Here is a 22602-nt window from a genome sequence, read left to right as displayed (position 1 = left end):
GTTTGAGCAATAAATAGTTTATATTGTTGTTTGAGCAATAAATAGTTGGCGTATTGTTGTTGTTTGAGCAATAAATAGTTGGTATATTGTTGTTGTTTGAGCAATAAATAGTTGATATATTGTTGTTTGAGCAATAAATAGTTGATATATTGTTGTTTGAGCAATAAATAGTTGGTATATTGTTGTTGTTTGAGCAATAAATAGTTGATATATTGTTGTTTGAGCAATAAATAGTTGATATATTGTTGTTTGAGCAATAAATAGTTGATATATTGTTGTTGTTTGAGCAATAAATAGTTGATATATTGTTGTTTGAGCAATAAATAGTTGATATACTGTTGTTGTTTGAGCAATAAATAGTTGATATTGTTTGAGCAATAAATAGTTGGCATATTGTTGTTGTTTGAGCAATAAATAGTTGATATATTGTTGTTGTTTGAGCAATAAATAGTTGATATATTGTTGTTTGATCAATAAATAGTTGGCATATTGTTGTTGTTTGAGCAATAAATAGTTGACATATTGTTGTTGTTTGAGCAATAAATAGTTGATATATTGTTGTTGTTTGAACAATAAATAGTTGGCATATTGTTGTTTGAGCAATAAATAGTTGGCATATTGTTGTTGTTTGAGCAATAAATAGTTGGTATATTGTTGTTGTTTGAACAATAAATAGTTGGCATATTGTTGTTGTTTGAGCAATAAATAGTTGGCATATTGTTGTTTGAGCAATAAATAGTTGGCATATTGTTGTTGTTTGAGCAATAAATAGTTGATATGTTGTTGTTGTTTGAGCAATAAATAGTTGGCATATTGTTGTTGTTTGAGCAATAAATAGTTGGTATATTGTTGTTGTTTGAGCAATAAATAGTTGGCATATTGTTGTTGTTTGAGCAATAAATAGTTGGTATATTGTTGTTGTTTGAGCCCACAAGACACAAACATAAGATCAAAGTGTTGAAATTCCATGAGCAAATATCACGCTGATTGGCCCAAATATGCGAGGAGGTTGCACAAAGGTGCGATCCTGACAAATTCCTGGAGGAACTGATTATTACGCTTATTTTACACTGAAAATATTGTAATACTAATGTCAATATTTGAAACAACTGAGTCCCTTTTCATTGTTCTGGCAGTTGGCAACCCTCAATTGTTATAAAGTTGTGGAATAATTACAGCCTCAAACACAAAAAGACAAACTTAAAGCTTGTAAATGAAGTATGACATCTTTCTTATGTCTCTGCACCTAAATGAAGTATGACATCATCTTTCTTATGTCTCTGCACCTAAATGAAGTATGACGTCATCTTTCTTATGTCTCTGCACGGAGGGAACCACCATTGAAGGCTCCGCCTCCTCCGAGGCAGCTTGTGCCAAACTCTCCTGCAACCTTCTCCAACATGTGGAAGGTTTGTTTGCCGAAACAAGACTAGGAATGAACCAAAGACAAGGGGGCGGAGCCTGAGCCTCAGGAGGGAGGGGCCCCGGCCGAAAGCGTCGTCACGGTTACGTCAGCTCGCTCCAAACGTAGACGGAAAACAGCAGCAAGAGGCAGAGGATGTGAACCAGGCTGCAGCCAATCAGGTCCCACGCTTGCCAGGACGGGGGCGGGGTCTGAGTGGTCGCAGCGACCAATGAGCGAGCCTCCGCGGGGAGGGCGGGGCCAGTCAAGAGCCCCTCCTCACGTTTCCTGTCCGCCGCGTCCAAGCCCACCAGCGTCCCAACGGTGGCACACACCGCAGGCAGGCGGCGCTGGGTGATGTCATAGGGGGAGCAGAGCAGGGACTGGAGCCCCCGAGAGGAGGGAGGTGGCCAGGGAGGGAAGGAGGAAGGGAAGGAGGGAAGAGGGCAAGGGTGGAAGGAAGGAAGGAATAAAGGAAGGAAAGAAGGCAGGGAGGGAGAGCAGAAGGAAGGAAGGAAGGAAAGAAGGAACAAAAGATTAAGAAAGGAAGGAAGGGAGGAAGGATGGAAGGGAAGAAGGAATGAAGTAAAAAAGGAAGAAGGAAGGGAGGAAGGTAGGGAAGAAGAAAGGAAGGAAGAGAGGGACAGAGGGAGGGAGTGAAGAATGGAAGGAAAGCAGGCAGGGAGTGAGTGAGAAAGGAAGGAAGGAAGGAAGGGAGGGAAGAGTGAAGGATGGAAGGAAAGAAGGCAGGGAGTGAGGTAGAAAGGAAGGAAGGGAGGGAAGAGGGAGGGGGTGAAGAATGGAAGGAAAGAAGGCAGGGAGTGAGGGAGAAAGGAAGCAGGAAGACAGGGAAGGAGGGAGGAAGAAAGAAAGGGAGGAAGGAATGGAAGGAAAGAAGGAAATAAAGAAGGCAGGGAAGAAGTGAGGAAGGGAGAGAGGAAGGATGGAGGAAGACAGAAAGGAAGGAAGGGAGGAAGGAATGGAAAAAAGAAGGAAGGAAAGAAGGCAGGGAGGGAGTGAGGAAGGAAGGATGAAATAAAGGAAGAAAAAAGAGGGTTAGGAAGGAAGGCAGGAAGGAAGGAAGAAGGGAGGAACAGAGGAATGAAAGACAGGAGAAAAGAGGGAAGGAAAGAAAGCAGGAAGGAAGGCAGGGACAGAGGAAAAGGAAGAAAGAAAGGAAAGAAGTAAGGAAAGATAGGAGGGAAGGAAGGAATACAGGAAGGGTAGTTAGGAGAAAAGAAGGAAGGAAGGCAGGGACGGGGGGAAAGGAAGGAAAGAAGGAAGGAAAGATAGGAGGGAAGGAAGGAATAAAGGAAGGGTAGTTAGGAGAAAAGAAGGATGGAAAGAAGGAAGGATAGATAGGAGAAAATGAAGAAGGAAGGAAGGAAAGAAGGAAGGAAGAAAAGAAGGAAAGAAGGAGGGCATGAATGAGAAGGAAGGAAGTAAAGAGGGCATGAATGAGAAGGAAGGAAGTAAAGAGGGCATGATTGAGAGAGAAGGAAGGAAGGAAGGAAGTAAAGAGGACATGAATGAGAAGGAAGTAAAGAGGGCATGAATGAGAAGGAAGGAAGGCATGAAGGAAGTTATGAGGGCATGAATGAGAAGGAAGGAAGGAAGTAAAGAGGGCATGAATGAGAAGAAAGGAAGGAAGTAAAGAGGGCATGAATGAGAGAGAAGGAAGGAAGTAAAGAGGGCATGAATGCGAAGGAAGGAAGTAAAGAGGGCATGAATGAGAAGGAAGGAAGGAAGGAAGTAAAGAGGGCATGAATGAGAAAGAAGGAAGGAAGGAAGGAAGGAAGTAAAGAGGGCATGAATGAGAAGGAAGGAAGGAAGTAAAGAGGGCATGAATGAGAAGGAAGGAAGGAAGGAAGGAAGTAAAGAGGGCATGAATGAGAAGGAAGGAAGGAAGGAAGTAAAGAGGGCATGAATGAGAAGGAAGGAAGTAAAGAGGGCATGAATGAGAAGGAAGGAAGGAAGGAAGTAAAGAGGGCATGAATGAGAAGGAATGAGTGATGAAAAAGAGAAAGAAAGCAGGAAGTTAGAAGTCAAGGATAGGAGGGAGCAGGCAGGGTAACCATGGCAACCAGCAGGGAGGGCGGGGAGTGAGGTGGCCCCTCCTCCTGCCAGGAGAGAGGTGGCTGATGGGAAAGCAGCGCAGCAAGCTAGCAGCGTGTTAGCATGGGGGAGGGGGGGGGGGCAGTTAGGCAGAGGTCAAAGGTTGACAGGCCAGCATAGAACAAAAGGACAGAAATTTGATGACATCATCACTAACCAGGAAGTTAACTTTGTTTCAAACTTTGGTTCAAACTGAGTTAAACTTTGTTCAAACTGAGCTAAACTCTGTTTCAAACTGAGTTAAACTTTGTTTCAAACTGAGTTAAACTTTGTTTCAAACTGAGTTAAACTTTGTTTCGAACTGAGTTAAACTTTGTTTCGAACTGAGTTAAACCTTGTTTCAAACTGAGTTAAACTTTGTTTCTAACTGAGTTAAACTTTGTTTCTAACTGAGTTAAACTTTGTTCAAACTGAGTTAAACTTTGTTCAAACTGAGCTAAACTTTGTTTCAAACTGAGTTAAACCTTGTTTCGAACTGAGTTAAACTTTGTTTCGAACTGAGTTAAACTTTGTTTCGAACTGAGTTAAACTTTGGTTCAACTGAGTTAAACTTTGGTTCAAACTGAGTTAAACTTTGGTTCAAACTGAGTTAAACTTTGGTTCAAACTGAGTTAAACTTTGTTTCAAACTGAGTTAAACTTTGTTTCAAACTGAGTTAAACTTTGTTTCGAACTGAGTTAAACTTTGTTTCGAACTGAGTTAAACCTTGTTTCAAACTGAGTTAAACTTTGTTTCTAACTGAGTTAAACTTTGTTCAAACTGAGCTAAACTCGGTTTCAAACTGAGTTAAACTTTGTTTCAAACTGAGTTAAACCTTGTTTCGAACTGAGTTAAACTTTGTTTCGAACTGAGTTAAACTTTGTTTCGAACTGAGTTAAACTTTGGTTCAACTGAGTTAAACTTTGGTTCAAACTGAGTTAAACTTTGGTTCAAACTGAGTTAAACTTTGGTTCAAACTGAGTTAAACTTTGTTTCAAACTGAGTTAAACTTTGTTTCGAACTGAGTTAAACTTTGTTTCGAACTGAGTTAAACTTTGTTTCGAACTGAGTTAAACTTTGTTTCGAACTGAGTTAAACTTTGTTTCGAACTGAGTTAAACTTTGTTTCAAACTGAGTTAAACTTTGGTTCAAACTGAGTTAAACTTTGGTTCAAACTGAGTTAAACTTTGGTTCAAACTGAGTTAAACTTTGGTTCAAACTGAGTTAAACTTTGTTTCGAACTGAGTTAAACTTTGTTTCGAACTGAGTTAAACTTTGTTTCGAACTGAGTTAAACTTTGTTTCGAACTGAGTTAAACTTTAATTCGAACTGAGTTAAACTTTGTTTCGAACTGAGTTAAACTTTGTTTCGAACTGAGTTAAACTTTGTTCAAACTGAGTTAAACTTTGTTCAAACTGAGCTAAACTCTGTTTCAAACTGAGTTAAACTTTGTTCAAACTGAGCTAAACTCTGTTTCAAACTGAGTTAAACTTTGTTTCGAACTGAGTTAAACCTTGTTTCAAACTGAGTTAAACTTTGTTTCGAACTGAGTTAAACTTTGTTCAAACTGAGCTAAACTCTGTTCAAACTGAGCTAAACTCTGTTTCAAACTGAGTTAAACTTTGTTTCAAACTGAGTTAAACCTTGTTTCGAACTGAGTTAAACTTTGTTTCGAACTGAGTTAAACTTTGTTTCGAACTGAGTTAAACTTTGGTTCAACTGAGTTAAACTTTGGTTCAAACTGAGTTAAACTTTGGTTCAAACTGAGTTAAACTTTGGTCCAAACTGAGTTAAACTTTGGTTCAAACTGAGTTAAACTTTGGTTCAAACTGAGTTAAACTTTGTTTCGAACTGAGTTAAACTTTGTTTCGAACTGAGTTAAACTTTGTTTCGAACTGAGTTAAACTTTGTTTCGAACTGAGTTAAACTTTGTTTCGAACTGAGTTAAACTTTGTTTCGAACTGAGTTAAACTTTGTTTCAAACTGAGTTAAACTTTGTTTCTAACTGAGTTAAACTTTGTTTCTAACTGAGTTAAACGTTGTTTCAAACTGAGTTAAACTTTGTTTCAAACTGAGTTAAACTTTGTTTCAAACTGAGTTAAACTTTGTTTCAAACTGAGTTAAACTGTTTCTAACTGAGTTAAACTTTGGTTCGAACTGAGTTAAACATTGTTTCTAACTGAGTTAAACTTTGTTTCGAACTGAGTTAAACTTTGTTTCTAACTGAGTTAAACTTTGGTTCGAACTGAGTTAAACTTTGTTTCTAACTGAGTTAAACTTTGTTTCTAACTGAGTTAAACTTTGTTTCTGAGTTAAACTTTGTTTCTAACTGAGTTAAACTTTGGTTCGAACTGAGTTAAACTTTGTTTCTAACTGAGTTAAACTTTGGTTCGAACTGAGTTAAACTTTGTTTCTAACTGAGTTAAACTTTGTTTCAAACTGAGTTAAACTTTGGTTCGAACTGAGTTAAACTTTGTTTCAAACTGAGTTAAACTTTGTTTCTAACTGAGTTAAACTTTGTTTCTAACTGAGTTAAACTTTGTTCAAACTGAGCTAAACTCTGTTTCAAACTGAGTTAAACTTTGTTTCAGACTGAGTTAAACTTTGTTTCGAACTGAGTTAAACTTTGTTTCTAACTGAGTTAAACTTTGTTTCTAACTGAGTTAAACTTTGTTTCTAACTGAGTTAAACTTTGTTTCTAACTGAGTTAAACTTTGTTTCAAACTGAGTTAAACTTTGTTTCAAACTGAGTTAAACTTTGTTTCGAACTGAGTTAAACTTTGTTTCAAACTGAGTTAAACTTTGTTTCTAACTGAGTTAAACTTTGTTCAAACTGAGCTAAACTCTGTTTCAAACTGAGTTAAACTTTGTTCAAACTGAGCTAAACTCTGTTTCAAACTGAGTTAAACTTTGGTTAAACTTTGTTTCGAACTGAGTTAAACTTTGTTTCGAACTGAGTTAAACTTTGTTTCGAACTGAGTTAAACTTTGTTTCAAACTGAGTTAAACTTTGTTTCTAACTGAGTTAAACTTTGTTCAAACTGAGCTAAACTCTGTTTCAAACTGAGTTAAACTTTGTTCAAACTGAGCTAAACTCTGTTTCAAACTGAGTTAAACTTTGGTTAAACTTTGTTTCGAACTGAGTTAAACTTTGGTTCAACTGAGTTAAACTTTGGTTCAAACTGAGTTAAACTTTGGTTCAAACTGAGTTAAACTTTGGTTCAAACTGAGTTAAACTTTGGTTCGAACTGAGTTAAACTTTGTTTCGAACTGAGTTAAACTTTGTTTCGAACTGAGTTAAACTTTGTTTCGAACCGAGTTAAACTTTGTTCAAACTGAGCTAAACTCTGTTTCAAACTGAGTTAAACTTTGTTCAAACTGAGCTAAACTCTGTTTCAAACTGAGTTAAACTTTGTTCAAACTGAGCTAAACTCTGTTTCAAACTGAGCTAAACTCTGTTTCAAACTGAGTTAAACTTGGTTTCAAACTGAGTTAAACCTTGTTTCGAACTGAGTTAAACTTTGTTTCGAACTGAGTTAAACTTTGGTTCAACTGAGTTAAACTTTGGTTCAAACTGAGTTAAACTTTGGTTCAAACTGAGTTAAACTTTGGTTCAAACTGAGTTAAACTTTGGTTCAAACTGAGTTAAACTTTGGTTCAAACTGAGTTAAACTTTGTTTCGAACTGAGTTAAACTTTGTTTCGAACTGAGTTAAACTTTGTTTCGAACTGAGTTAAACTTTGTTTCGAACTGAGTTAAACTTTGTTTCGAACTGAGTTAAACTTTGTTTCGAACTGAGTTAAACTTTGTTTCTAACTGAGTTAAACTTTGTTTCGAACTGAGTTAAACTTTGTTTCGAACTGAGTTAAACTTTGTTTCGAACTGAGTTAAACTTTGTTCAAACTGAGCTAAACTCTGTTCAAACTGAGCTAAACTCTGTTTCAAACTGAGTTAAACTTTGTTTCACACTGAGTTAAACCTTGTTTCGAACTGAGTTAAACTTTGTTTCGAACTGAGTTAAACTTTGGTTCGAACTGAGTTAAACTTTGGTTCAACTGAGTTAAACTTTGGTTCAAACTGAGTTAAACTTTGGTTCAAACTGAGTTAAACTTTGGTCCAAACTGAGTTAAACTTTGGTCCAAACTGAGTTAAACTTTGGTTCAAACTGAGTTAAACTTTGTTTCGAACTGAGTTAAACTTTGTTTCGAACTGAGTTAAACTTTGTTTCGAACTGAGTTAAACTTTGTTTCGAACTGAGTTAAACTTTGTTTCGAACTGAGTTAAACTTTGTTTCGAACTGAGTTAAACTTTGTTTCAAACTGAGTTAAACTTTGTTTCTAACTGAGTTAAACTTTGTTTCTAACTGAGTTAAACGTTGTTTCAAACTGAGTTAAACTTTGTTTCAAACTGAGTTAAACTTTGTTTCAAACTGAGTTAAACTGTTTCTAACTGAGTTAAACTTTGGTTCGAACTGAGTTAAACATTGTTTCTAACTGAGTTAAACTTTGTTTCGAACTGAGTTAAACTTTGTTTCTAACTGAGTTAAACTTTGGTTCGAACTGAGTTAAACTTTGTTTCTAACTGAGTTAAACTTTGTTTCTAACTGAGTTAAACTTTGTTTCTGAGTTAAACTTTGTTTCTAACTGAGTTAAACTTTGGTTCGAACTGAGTTAAACTTTGTTTCTAACTGAGTTAAACTTTGGTTCGAACTGAGTTAAACTTTGTTTCTAACTGAGTTAAACTTTGTTTCAAACTGAGTTAAACTTTGGTTCGAACTGAGTTAAACTTTGTTTCAAACTGAGTTAAACTTTGTTTCTAACTGAGTTAAACTTTGTTTCTAACTGAGTTAAACTTTGTTCAAACTGAGCTAAACTCTGTTTCAAACTGAGTTAAACTTTGTTTCAGACTGAGTTAAACTTTGTTTCGAACTGAGTTAAACTTTGTTTCTAACTGAGTTAAACTTTGTTTCTAACTGAGTTAAACTTTGTTTCTAACTGAGTTAAACTTTGTTTCTAACTGAGTTAAACTTTGTTTCAAACTGAGTTAAACTTTGTTTCAAACTGAGTTAAACTTTGTTTCGAACTGAGTTAAACTTTGTTTCAAACTGAGTTAAACTTTGTTTCTAACTGAGTTAAACTTTGTTCAAACTGAGCTAAACTCTGTTTCAAACTGAGTTAAACTTTGTTCAAACTGAGCTAAACTCTGTTTCAAACTGAGTTAAACTTTGGTTAAACTTTGTTTCGAACTGAGTTAAACTTTGTTTCGAACTGAGTTAAACTTTGTTTCGAACTGAGTTAAACTTTGTTTCAAACTGAGTTAAACTTTGTTTCTAACTGAGTTAAACTTTGTTCAAACTGAGCTAAACTCTGTTTCAAACTGAGTTAAACTTTGTTCAAACTGAGCTAAACTCTGTTTCAAACTGAGTTAAACTTTGGTTAAACTTTGTTTCGAACTGAGTTAAACTTTGGTTCAACTGAGTTAAACTTTGGTTCAAACTGAGTTAAACTTTGGTTCAAACTGAGTTAAACTTTGGTTCAAACTGAGTTAAACTTTGGTTCGAACTGAGTTAAACTTTGTTTCGAACTGAGTTAAACTTTGTTTCGAACTGAGTTAAACTTTGTTTCGAACTGAGTTAAACTTTGTTCAAACTGAGCTAAACTCTGTTTCAAACTGAGTTAAACTTTGTTCAAACTGAGCTAAACTCTGTTTCAAACTGAGTTAAACTTTGTTCAAACTGAGCTAAACTCTGTTTCAAACTGAGCTAAACTCTGTTTCAAACTGAGTTAAACTTGGTTTCAAACTGAGTTAAACCTTGTTTCGAACTGAGTTAAACTTTGTTTCGAACTGAGTTAAACTTTGGTTCAACTGAGTTAAACTTTGGTTCAAACTGAGTTAAACTTTGGTTCAAACTGAGTTAAACTTTGGTTCAAACTGAGTTAAACTTTGGTTCAAACTGAGTTAAACTTTGTTTCGAACTGAGTTAAACTTTGTTTCGAACTGAGTTAAACTTTGTTTCGAACTGAGTTAAACTTTGTTCAAACTGAGCTAAACTCTGTTTCAAACTGAGTTAAACTTTGTTCAAACTGAGCTAAACTCTGTTTCAAACTGAGTTAAACTTTGTTCAAACTGAGCTAAACTCTGCTTCAAACTGAGTTAAACTTTGTTTCGAACTGAGTTAAACCTTGTTTCAAACTGAGTTACTTTGTTTCGAACTGAGTTAAACTTTGTTCAAACTGAGCTAAACTCTGTTTCAAACTGAGTTAAACTTTGTTCAAACTGAGCTAAACTCTGTTTCAAACTGAGTTAAACTTTGTTCAAACTGAGCTAAACTCTGTTTCAAACTGAGTTAAACTTGGTTTCAAACTGAGTTAAACCTTGTTTCGAACTGAGTTAAACTTTGTTTCGAACTGAGTTAAACTTTGGTTCAACTGAGTTAAACTTTGGTTCAAACTGAGTTAAACTTTGGTTCAAACTGAGTTAAACTTTGGTTCAAACTGAGTTAAACTTTGGTTCAAACTGAGTTAAACTTTGTTTCGAACTGAGTTAAACTTTGTTTCGAACTGAGTTAAACTTTGTTTCGAACTGAGTTAAACTTTGTTTCGAACTGAGTTAAACTTTGGTCCAAACTGAGTTAAACTTTGTTTCGAACTGAGTTAAACTTTGTTTCGAACTGAGTTAAACTTTGTTTCGAACTGAGTTAAACTTTGTTTCTAACTGAGTTAAACTTTGGTTCGAACTGAGTTAAACTTTGTTTCAAACTGAGTTAAACTTTGTTTCGAACTGAGTTAAACTTTGGTTCAAACTGAGTTAAACTTTGGTTCAAACTGAGTTAAACTTTGTTTCAAAGCGAGTTAAACTTTGGTTCAAACTGAGTAAAACTTCACAGTGGAGTTATTGAGTGTTTAGCTGAGTGGAGAGCTAGCTTGCGCAGCTGGTGGGTCCATGACCATGACCTCTGTTTTGCTTGATCAGCCGTGTAAATAAGTCACTTCACCAGGTTTATATGTGGGGTTTATATTCTGCTGTAGTGGGTGTGGCTTTTATACCAATGTGCTCCATAGTCCAGTACATAGGGTAAGTGTGGGTGTGGCTTATATACCAATGTGCTCTATAGTCCACAACATAGGGTAAGTGTGGGTGTGGCTTATATACCAATGTGCTCTATAGTCCACAACATAGGGTAAGTGTGGGTGTGGCTTATATACCAATGTGCTCTATAGTCCACAACATAGGGTAAGTGTGGGTGTGGCTTATATACCAATGTGCCCTATAGTCCAGCACATAGGTTGTGTGGGTGTGGCTTAAATACCAATGTGCTCTATAGTCCAGAACATAGGTTAAGTGTGGGTGTGGCTTATATACCAATGTGCTCTATAGTCCACAACATAGGGTAAGTGTGGGTGTGGCTTATATACCAATGTGCCCTATAGTCCAGTACATAGGGTAAGTGTGGGTGTGGCTTATATACCAATGTGCTCTATAGTCCACAACATAGGGTAAGTGTGGGTGTGGCTTATATACCAATGTGCTCTATAGTCCACAACATAGGGCAAGTGTGGGTGTGGCTTATATACCAATGTGCTCTATAGTCCACAACATAGGTTAAGTGTGGGTGTGGCTTATATACCAATGTGCTCTATAGTCCAGGACATAGGTTAAGTGTGGGTGTGGCTTATATACCAATGTGCTCTATAGTCCACAACATAGGGTAAGTGTGGGTGTGGCTTATATACCAATGTGCCCTATAGTCCAGTACATAGGGTAAGTGTGGGTGTGGCTTATATACCAATGTGCTCTATAGTCCACAACATAGGGTAAGTGTGGGTATGGCTTATATACCAATGTGCTCTATAGTCCACAACATAGGGCAAGTGTGGGTGTGGCTTATATACCAATGTGCTCTATAGTCCACAACATAGGTTAAGTGTGGGTGTGGCTTATATACCAATGTGCTCTATAGTCCAGGACATAGGTTAAGTGTGGGTGTGGCTTATATACCAATGTGCTCTATAGTCCACAACATAGGGTAAGTGTGGGTGTGGCTTATATACCAATGTGCTCTATAGTCCACAACATAGGGTAAGTGTGTGTGTGGCTTATATACCAATGTGCTCTATAGTCCAGAACATAGGTTAAGTGTGGGTGTGGCTTATATACCAATGTGCTCTGTAGTCCAGGACATTGGGTAAGTGTGGGTGTGGCTTATATACCAATGTGCTCTATAGTCCAGAACATAGGGTATGTGTGGGTGTGGCTTGTATACCAATGTGCTCTATAGTCCACAACATAGGGTAAGTGTGTGTGTGGCTTATATACCAATGTGCTCTATAGTGCAGAACATTGGGTAAGTGAGGGTAAAAATATGAAATTGTGACTTAAAAGACTGAATAAAGGTTTAAAAATGGCCACAGTTTAATCCTGGATAACATCTGTTTTGGTTTGTTCTATTTTCTATGGTCAAGTTCTACATTCAACCTTAGACTTATCCACTCAATTATGTTTTAGTGTTCAAATCAATTCAAATAAAAAGTGTATTTGTTGTATTTTCAATTGGAAAATTGTTGCGGAACATTCTAAAATGAAGCTTAAGTGTCTCATTATATTCAATTATTTACGGTATTAAAACTATAAGAAATACACAATATTGATATTTATTGTAGTTTAGTTGGTTGAATCGTTGACGTTTATTTGCCCAAGAATTAAATTTACATGTCCTTGTCTGTAAAAGTAAATATAAAAAACATATATATATATATATAAGAACAATTCATTTGCAGTTTATTACGTATGTTTATTTCTTGTTATTTTCAAGGGGAGAATTGTTGTGGAACGTTCTGGAATTAAGCTTAGCGGTCTCACTATATTACATTCTTCACTGGAAAAATACAAATAAAATATATGGACATAGGTCCCAACCCCCCACCCCACCTCCCCCTTTTCTTTTTACAGGCGCGACATCACATGGTGACATTGCTGCTTTTAGGAGCAGAGGAGCATGTTGGGCAGCGCACACACACAGAGTACTTACAAGCAGACACAGTGTGTAGACAGAAAAGGGAGAATGGACGCATTTTGGTGTAAAAAGTCAAGATAAAGGTGAAGTTATAACACTGAAACACCCTCAGGAAGAGCTGCTTTAAGACATGGCTAGCTAGCTAGCGGCTAACATCCATCCACAAATAAAGTAAGTTTCTTACAAGTATCATTATCACTGGAGGAGGATAAATAGCTAAACATGCTTCACTACACACCGTAGGAGGATACAATAGCTCACCGCCGTCACAATGTAAACAAATGCCATGGGTGGATCTACACCTGACATCCACTGTAATGATACCAAGTACAAGAGCGTATCTTGTCGATACTACTATGATTACATCGATATTTTTTCCTTTTTTAGAAATTCATATGATGTTTATAAAGTCAGTAAATACGTCCCTGGACACATGAGGACTTTGAATATGACCAATGTATGATCCTGCAACTACTTGGTATCGCATCGATACCTAAATGTGTGGTATCATCCAAAACTAATGTCAAGTATCAAAGAAGAGAAGAATAAGTGATTATTACATTTGAACAGAAGTGTAGATAGAACATGTTCAAACAGGAAATAAGCAGATATTAACAGTAAATGAACAAGTGGATGAATAATCAACGACATGTTTTGTACTTAAATTAGATTAAATTAACTTGCTCGGCCGTCACACCTTTAATGAAGCGCGGCAACAACAACAGGAACAGGAAGCATGAAAGAAGAAGAGGAAGCATGAAAAGAAGAAGAGGAAGCATGAAAAGAAGAAGAGGAAGCATGAAAAGAAGAAGAGGAAGCATGAAAGAAGAAGAGGAAGCATGAAGGAAGAAGAGGAAGCATGAAAAGAAGAAGAGGAAGCATGAAGGAAGAAGAGGAAGCATGAAAGAAGAAGAGGAAGCATGAAGGAAGAAGAGGAAGCATGAAAAGAAGAAGAGGAGGCATGAAGGAAGAAGAGGAAGCATGAAGGAAGAAGAGGAAGCATGAAAAGAAGAAGAGGAGGCATGAAGGAAGAAGAGGAAGCATGAAGGAAGAAGAGGAAGCATGAAAAGAAGAAGAGGAAGCATGAAGGAAGAAGAGGAAGCATGAAAGAAGAAGAGGAAGCATGAAGGAAGAAGAGGAAGCATGAAGGAAGACGAGGAAGCATGAAGGAAGAAGAGGAAGCATGAAAAGAAGAAGAGGAAGCATGAAGGAAGAAGAGGAAGCATGAAAGAAGAAGAGGAAGCATGAAAAGAAGAAGAGGAAGCATGAAGGAAGAAGAGGAAGCATGAAAGAAGAAGAGGAAGCATGAAGGAAGAAGAGGAAGCATGAAAGAAGAAGAGGAAGCATGAAGGAAGAAGAGGAAGCATGAAAAGAAGAAGAGGAAGCATGAAGGAAGAAGAGGAAGCATGAAAGAAGAAGAGGAAGCATGAAAGAAGAAGAGGAAGCATGAAGGAAGAAGAGGAAGCAGCTATGACACAAGAGGCAAGGAAGGCGGCGTGAGAGCACCTGAAGACAGTCTGACAGCACCTGGACCGTCCTCAGACCTCCTCACACCCGAGCTCCTTGTCTAGCACGGCTCTTCAGCCAGCAATGTTGGGCAGGACAGACCAGGAGCTGAACTGGGCGCTTTTCGGGTTCAAAGGTCAAAGTGGCTGACCAACGCAGTGGAGGCCAACTGAAGATATTTGTATTCTTGCTACAGTTTGTCCCTTCTTTGTGTTTCAAACTGAGTTAAACTTTGTTTCAAATCCAGTTCAACTTTCCTCAGACAGCAGCTAAATATGCTATTCTGCTGACTGGCCACTAGGGGGCAGATTTACATCATTGTTGTCTCGCAAAGCCTGGATTTTGCTCCTCCCCCTTCCAAAATAACCACCAGCTAAAAGCATATTTCACATAGTTCTACACTAAATGAAGCGTAAAAATGTCTAAATGCACTAAAAAGACCAAAACAAAAGTAAAAATGTCTAAATGCACTAAAAAGACCAAAACAAAACTAAAAATGTCTAAATGAACTAAAAACACCAAAACAAAACTAAAAATGTCTAAATGAACTAAAAAGACCAAAACAAAAGTAAAAATGTCTAAATGCACTAAAAAGACCAAAACAAAACAAAAAATGTCTAAATGCACTAAAAAGACCAACACAAAAGTAAAAATGTCTAAATGAACTAAAAACACCAACACAAAAGTAAAAATGTCTAAATGCACTAAAAAGACCAAAACAAAACTAAAAATGTCTAAATGAACTAAAAAGACCAAAACAAAACTAAAAATGTCTAAATGAACTAAAAAGACCAAAACAAAAGTAAAAATGTCTAAATGCACTAAAAAGACCAAAACAAAACAAAAAATGTCTAAATGCACTAAAAAGACCAAAACAAAAGTAAAAATGTCTAAATGAACTAAAAAGACCAACACAAAAGTAAAAATGTCTAAATGCACTAAAAAGACCAAAACAAAACAAAAAATGTCTAAATGCACTAAAAAGACCAAAACAAAAGTAAAAATGTCTAAATGAACTAAAAAGACCAACACAAAAGTAAAAATGTCTAAATGGACTAAAAAGACCAAAACAAAAGTAAAAATGTCTAAATGCACTAAAAAGACCAAAACAAAACTAAAAATGTCTAAATGAACTAAAAAGACCAAAACAAAAATAAAAATGTCTAAATGCACTAAAAAGACCAAAACAAAACAAAAAAATGTCTAAATGCACTAAAAAGACCAAAACAAAAGTAAAAATGTCTAAATGAACTAAAAAGACCAAAACAAAAGTAAAAATGTCTAAAAGAACTAAAAAGACCAAAGCAAAAGTAAAAATGTCTAAATGAACTAAAAAGACCAACACAAAAGTAAAAATGTCTAAATGCACTAAAAAGACCAAAACAAAAGTAAAAATGTCTAAATCAACTAAAAAGACCAAAACAAAAGTAAAAATGTCTAAATGAACTAAAAAGACCAACACAAAAGTAAAAATGTCTAAATGAACTAAAAAGACCAACACAAAAGTAAAAATGTCTAAATGCACTAAAAAGACCAACACAAAAGTAAAAATGTCTAAATGCACTAAAAAGACCAACACAAAAGTAAAAATGTCTAAATGAACTAAAAAGACCAACACAAAAGTAAAAATGTCTAAATGCACTAAAAAGACCAACACAAAAGTAAAAATGTCTAAATGTACTAAAAAGACCAACACAAAAGTAAAAATGTCTAAATGAACTAAAAAGACCAACACAAAAGTAAAAATGTCTAAATGCACTAAAAAGACCAACACAAAAGTAAAAATGTCTAAATGCACTAAAAAGACCAACACAAAAGTAAAAATGTCTAAATGCACTAAAAAGACCAACACAAAAGTAAAAATGTCTAAATGCACTAAAAAGACCAAAACAAAAGTAAAAATGTCTAAATGCACTAAAAAGACCAACACAAAAGTAAAAATGTCTAAATGAACTAAAAAGACCAACACAAAAGTAAAAATGTCTAAATGAACTAAAAAGACCAACACAAAAGTAAAAATGTCTAAATGCACTAAAAAGACCAACACAAAAGTAAAAATGTCTAAATGCACTAAAAAGACCAACACAAAAGTAAAAATGTCTAAATGCACTAAAAAGACCAACACAAAAGTAAAAATGTCTAAATGAACTAAAAAGACCAACACAAAAGTAAAAATGTCTAAATGCACTAAAAAGACCAACACAAAAGTAAAAATGTCTAAATGTACTAAAAAGACCAACACAAAAGTAAAAATGTCTAAATGAACTAAAAAGACCAACACAAAAGTAAAAATGTCTAAATGCACTAAAAAGACCAACACAAAAGTAAAAATGTCTAAATGCACTAAAAAGACCAACACAAAAGTAAAAATGTCTAAATGCACTAAAAAGACCAACACAAAAGTAAAAATGTCTAAATGCACTAAAAAGACCAAAACAAAAGTAAAAATGTCTAAATGCACTAAAAAGACCAACACAAAAGTAAAAATGTCTAAATGAACTAAAAAGACCAACACAAGAGTAAAAATGTCTAAATGAACTAAAAAGACCAACACAAAAGTAAAAATGTCTAAATGCACTAAAAAGACCAACACAAAAGTAAAAATGTCTAAATGAACTAAAAAGACCAACACAAAAGTAAAAATGTCTAAATGAACTAAAAAGACCAACACAAAAGTAAAAATGTCTAAATGAACTAAAAACACCAACACAAAAGTAAAAATGTCTAAATGCACTAAAAAGACCAAAACAAAACTAAAAATGTCTAAATGAACTAAAAAGACCAAAACAAAACTAAAAATGTCTAAATGAACTAAAAAGACCAAAACAAAAGTAAAAATGTCTAAATGCACTAAAAAGACCAAAACAAAACAAAAAATGTCTAAATGCACTAAAAAGACCAAAACAAAAGTAAAAATGTCTAAATGAACTAAAAAGACCAACACAAAAGTAAAAATGTCTAAATGCACTAAAAAGACCAAAACAAAACAAAAAATGTCTAAATGCACTAAAAAGACCAAAACAAAAGTAAAAATGTCTAAATGAACTAAAAAGACCAACACAAAAGTAAAAATGTCTAAATGCACTAAAAAGACCAAAACAAAAGTAAAAATGTCTAAATGCACTAAAAAGACCAAAACAAAAGTAAAAATGTCTAAATGAACTAAAAAGACCAAAACAAAAGTAAAAATGTCTAAATGCACTAAAAAGACCAAAACAAAGGTAAAAATGTCTAAATGCACTAAAAAGACCAAAACAAAGGTAAAAATGTCTAAATGAACTAAAAAGACCAAAACAAAAGTAAAAATGTCTAAAAGAACTAAAAAGACCAAAGCAAAAGTAAAAATGTCTAAATGAACTAAAAAGACCAACACAAAAGTAAAAATGTCTAAATGCACTAAAAAGACCAACACAAAAGTAAAAATGTCTAAATGCACTAAAAAGACCAACACAAAAGTAAAAATGTCTAAATGCACTAAAAAGACCAACACAAAAGTAAAAATGTCTAAATGCACTAAAAAGACCAAAACAAAAGTAAAAATGTCTAAATGCACTAAAAAGACCAACACAAAAGTAAAAATGTCTAAATGAACTAAAAAGACCAACACAAAAGTAAAAATGTCTAAATGCACTAAAAAGACCAAAACAAAACTAAAAATGTCTAAATGAACTAAAAAGACCAAAACAAAACTAAAAATGTCTAAATGAACTAAAAAGACCAAAACAAAAGTAAAAATGTCTAAATGCACTAAAAAGACCAAAACAAAACAAAAAATGTCTAAATGCACTAAAAAGACCAAAACAAAAGTAAAAATGTCTAAATGAACTAAAAAGACCAACACAAAAGTAAAAATGTCTAAATGCACTAAAAAGACCAAAACAAAACAAAAAATGTCTAAATGCACTAAAAAGACCAAAACAAAAGTAAAAATGTCTAAATGAACTAAAAAGACCAACACAAAAGTAAAAATGTCTAAATGGACTAAAAAGACCAAAACAAAAGTAAAAATGTCTAAATGCACTAAAAAGACCAAAACAAAACTAAAAATGTCTAAATGAACTAAAAAGACCAAAACAAAAATAAAAATGTCTAAATGCACTAAAAAGACCAAAACAAAACAAAAAAATGTCTAAATGCACTAAAAAGACCAAAACAAAAGTAAAAATGTCTAAATGAACTAAAAAGACCAAAACAAAAGTAAAAATGTCTAAAAGAACTAAAAAGACCAAAGCAAAAGTAAAAATGTCTAAATGAACTAAAAAGACCAACACAAAAGTAAAAATGTCTAAATGCACTAAAAAGACCAAAACAAAAGTAAAAATGTCTAAATCAACTAAAAAGACCAAAACAAAAGTAAAAATGTCTAAATGAACTAAAAAGACCAACACAAAAGTAAAAATGTCTAAATGAACTAAAAAGACCAACACAAAAGTAAAAATGTCTAAATGCACTAAAAAGACCAACACAAAAGTAAAAATGTCTAAATGCACTAAAAAGACCAACACAAAAGTAAAAATGTCTAAATGAACTAAAAAGACCAACACAAAAGTAAAAATGTCTAAATGCACTAAAAAGACCAACACAAAAGTAAAAATGTCTAAATGTACTAAAAAGACCAACACAAAAGTAAAAATGTCTAAATGAACTAAAAAGACCAACACAAAAGTAAAAATGTCTAAATGCACTAAAAAGACCAACACAAAAGTAAAAATGTCTAAATGCACTAAAAAGACCAACACAAAAGTAAAAATGTCTAAATGCACTAAAAAGACCAACACAAAAGTAAAAATGTCTAAATGTACTAAAAAGACCAACACAAAAGTAAAAATGTCTAAATGAACTAAAAAGACCAACACAAAAGTAAAAATGTCTAAATGCACTAAAAAGACCAACACAAAAGTAAAAATGTCTAAATGCACTAAAAAGACCAACACAAAAGTAAAAATGTCTAAATGCACTAAAAAGACCAACACAAAAGTAAAAATGTCTAAATGCACTAAAAAGACCAAAACAAAAGTAAAAATGTCTAAATGCACTAAAAAGACCAACACAAAAGTAAAAATGTCTAAATGAACTAAAAAGACCAACACAAGAGTAAAAATGTCTAAATGAACTAAAAAGACCAACACAAAAGTAAAAATGTCTAAATGCACTAAAAAGACCAACACAAAAGTAAAAATGTCTAAATGAACTAAAAAGACCAACACAAAAGTAAAAATGTCTAAATGAACTAAAAAGACCAACACAAAAGTAAAAATGTCTAAATGAACTAAAAACACCAACACAAAAGTAAAAATGTCTAAATGCACTAAAAAGACCAAAACAAAACTAAAAATGTCTAAATGAACTAAAAAGACCAAAACAAAACTAAAAATGTCTAAATGAACTAAAAAGACCAAAACAAAAGTAAAAATGTCTAAATGCACTAAAAAGACCAAAACAAAACAAAAAATGTCTAAATGCACTAAAAAGACCAAAACAAAAGTAAAAATGTCTAAATGAACTAAAAAGACCAACACAAAAGTAAAAATGTCTAAATGCACTAAAAAGACCAAAACAAAACAAAAAATGTCTAAATGCACTAAAAAGACCAAAACAAAAGTAAAAATGTCTAAATGAACTAAAAAGACCAACACAAAAGTAAAAATGTCTAAATGCACTAAAAAGACCAAAACAAAAGTAAAAATGTCTAAATGCACTAAAAAGACCAAAACAAAAGTAAAAATGTCTAAATGAACTAAAAAGACCAAAACAAAAGTAAAAATGTCTAAATGCACTAAAAAGACCAAAACAAAGGTAAAAATGTCTAAATGCACTAAAAAGACCAAAACAAAGGTAAAAATGTCTAAATGAACTAAAAAGACCAAAACAAAAGTAAAAATGTCTAAAAGAACTAAAAAGACCAAAGCAAAAGTAAAAATGTCTAAATGAACTAAAAAGACCAACACAAAAGTAAAAATGTCTAAATGCACTAAAAAGACCAACACAAAAGTAAAAATGTCTAAATGCACTAAAAAGACCAACACAAAAGTAAAAATGTCTAAATGCACTAAAAAGACCAACACAAAAGTAAAAATGTCTAAATGCACTAAAAAGACCAAAACAAAAGTAAAAATGTCTAAATGCACTAAAAAGACCAACACAAAAGTAAAAATGTCTAAATGAACTAAAAAGACCAACACAAAAGTAAAAATGTCTAAATGCACTAAAAAGACCAAAACAAAACTAAAAATGTCTAAATGAACTAAAAAGACCAAAACAAAACTAAAAATGTCTAAATGAACTAAAAAGACCAAAACAAAAGTAAAAATGTCTAAATGCACTAAAAAGACCAAAACAAAACAAAAAATGTCTAAATGCACTAAAAAGACCAAAACAAAAGTAAAAATGTCTAAATGAACTAAAAAGACCAACACAAAAGTAAAAATGTCTAAATGCACTAAAAAGACCAAAACAAAACAAAAAATGTCTAAATGCACTAAAAAGACCAAAACAAAAGTAAAAATGTCTAAATGAACTAAAAAGACCAACACAAAAGTAAAAATGTCTAAATGGACTAAAAAGACCAAAACAAAAGTAAAAATGTCTAAATGCACTAAAAAGACCAAAACAAAACTAAAAATGTCTAAATGAACTAAAAAGACCAAAACAAAAATAAAAATGTCTAAATGCACTAAAAAGACCAAAACAAAACAAAAAAATGTCTAAATGCACTAAAAAGACCAAAACAAAAGTAAAAATGTCTAAATGAACTAAAAAGACCAAAACAAAAGTAAAAATGTCTAAAAGAACTAAAAAGACCAAAGCAAAAGTAAAAATGTCTAAATGAACTAAAAAGACCAACACAAAAGTAAAAATGTCTAAATGCACTAAAAAGACCAAAACAAAAGTAAAAATGTCTAAATCAACTAAAAAGACCAAAACAAAAGTAAAAATGTCTAAATGAACTAAAAAGACCAACACAAAAGTAAAAATGTCTAAATGAACTAAAAAGACCAACACAAAAGTAAAAATGTCTAAATGCACTAAAAAGACCAACACAAAAGTAAAAATGTCTAAATGCACTAAAAAGACCAACACAAAAGTAAAAATGTCTAAATGAACTAAAAAGACCAACACAAAAGTAAAAATGTCTAAATGCACTAAAAAGACCAACACAAAAGTAAAAATGTCTAAATGTACTAAAAAGACCAACACAAAAGTAAAAATGTCTAAATGAACTAAAAAGACCAACACAAAAGTAAAAATGTCTAAATGCACTAAAAAGACCAACACAAAAGTAAAAATGTCTAAATGCACTAAAAAGACCAACACAAAAGTAAAAATGTCTAAATGCACTAAAAAGACCAACACAAAAGTAAAAATGTCTAAATGTACTAAAAAGACCAACACAAAAGTAAAAATGTCTAAATGAACTAAAAAGACCAACACAAAAGTAAAAATGTCTAAATGCACTAAAAAGACCAACACAAAAGTAAAAATGTCTAAATGCACTAAAAAGACCAACACAAAAGTAAAAATGTCTAAATGCACTAAAAAGACCAACACAAAAGTAAAAATGTCTAAATGCACTAAAAAGACCAAAACAAAAGTAAAAATGTCTAAATGCACTAAAAAGACCAACACAAAAGTAAAAATGTCTAAATGAACTAAAAAGACCAACACAAGAGTAAAAATGTCTAAATGAACTAAAAAGACCAACACAAAAGTAAAAATGTCTAAATGCACTAAAAAGACCAACACAAAAGTAAAAATGTCTAAATGAACTAAAAAGACCAACACAAAAGTAAAAATGTCTAAATGAACTAAAAAGACCAACACAAAAGTAAAAATGTCTAAATGAACTAAAAACACCAACACAAAAGTAAAAATGTCTAAATGCACTAAAAAGACCAAAACAAAACTAAAAATGTCTAAATGAACTAAAAAGACCAAAACAAAACTAAAAATGTCTAAATGAACTAAAAAGACCAAAACAAAAGTAAAAATGTCTAAATGCACTAAAAAGACCAAAACAAAACAAAAAATGTCTAAATGCACTAAAAAGACCAAAACAAAAGTAAAAATGTCTAAATGAACTAAAAAGACCAACACAAAAGTAAAAATGTCTAAATGCACTAAAAAGACCAAAACAAAACAAAAAATGTCTAAATGCACTAAAAAGACCAAAACAAAAGTAAAAATGTCTAAATGAACTAAAAAGACCAACACAAAAGTAAAAATGTCTAAATGCACTAAAAAGACCAAAACAAAAGTAAAAATGTCTAAATGCACTAAAAAGACCAAAACAAAAGTAAAAATGTCTAAATGAACTAAAAAGACCAAAACAAAAGTAAAAATGTCTAAATGCACTAAAAAGACCAAAACAAAGGTAAAAATGTCTAAATGCACTAAAAAGACCAAAACAAAGGTAAAAATGTCTAAATGCACTAAAAACACCAACACAAAAGTAAAAATGTCTAAATGAACTAAAAAGACCAAAGCAAAACAAAAAATGTCTAAATGCACTAAAAAGACCAACACAAAAGTAAAAATGTCTAAATGAACTAAAAAGACCAACACAAAAGTAATATTGGCAACTAGACGAG

At 33.1% G+C, this 22602-nt stretch overlaps 2 protein-coding genes across 5 annotated transcripts in view; both read right to left on the bottom strand.

The window, feature by feature from the left end:
* The window catches only part of lrch1 (leucine-rich repeats and calponin homology (CH) domain containing 1), a 195004-nt gene that overhangs the window by 29901 nt on the left and 142501 nt on the right, over positions 1–22602 (bottom strand). The window contains exon 19 of one of the 4 annotated variants that reach the window (XM_062068757.1): positions 910–1785. The exons of 2 other annotated variants lie outside the window; for them this stretch is intronic. In XM_062068757.1, coding sequence (XP_061924741.1) covers positions 1507–1785 — 279 coding nt within the window. In that variant the 3' untranslated portion in view covers positions 910–1506. Of the gene's footprint in view, positions 1–909; positions 1786–22602 lie in introns of those variants that run through there. One more of the 4 variants, XM_062068758.1, reaches the window with a different exon arrangement.
* Positions 1–22602, bottom strand: part of LOC133664257 (uncharacterized) — a 265732-nt gene that overhangs the window by 136600 nt on the left and 106530 nt on the right. The gene's annotated exons all lie outside the window — the stretch shown is intronic.

This window comes from Entelurus aequoreus, linkage group LG14, assembly GCF_033978785.1.
Source record: "Entelurus aequoreus isolate RoL-2023_Sb linkage group LG14, RoL_Eaeq_v1.1, whole genome shotgun sequence".
NCBI classification, from domain to species: domain Eukaryota; kingdom Metazoa; phylum Chordata; class Actinopteri; order Syngnathiformes; family Syngnathidae; genus Entelurus; species Entelurus aequoreus.
This window is presented reverse-complemented; position numbering and strand designations above follow the sequence as displayed.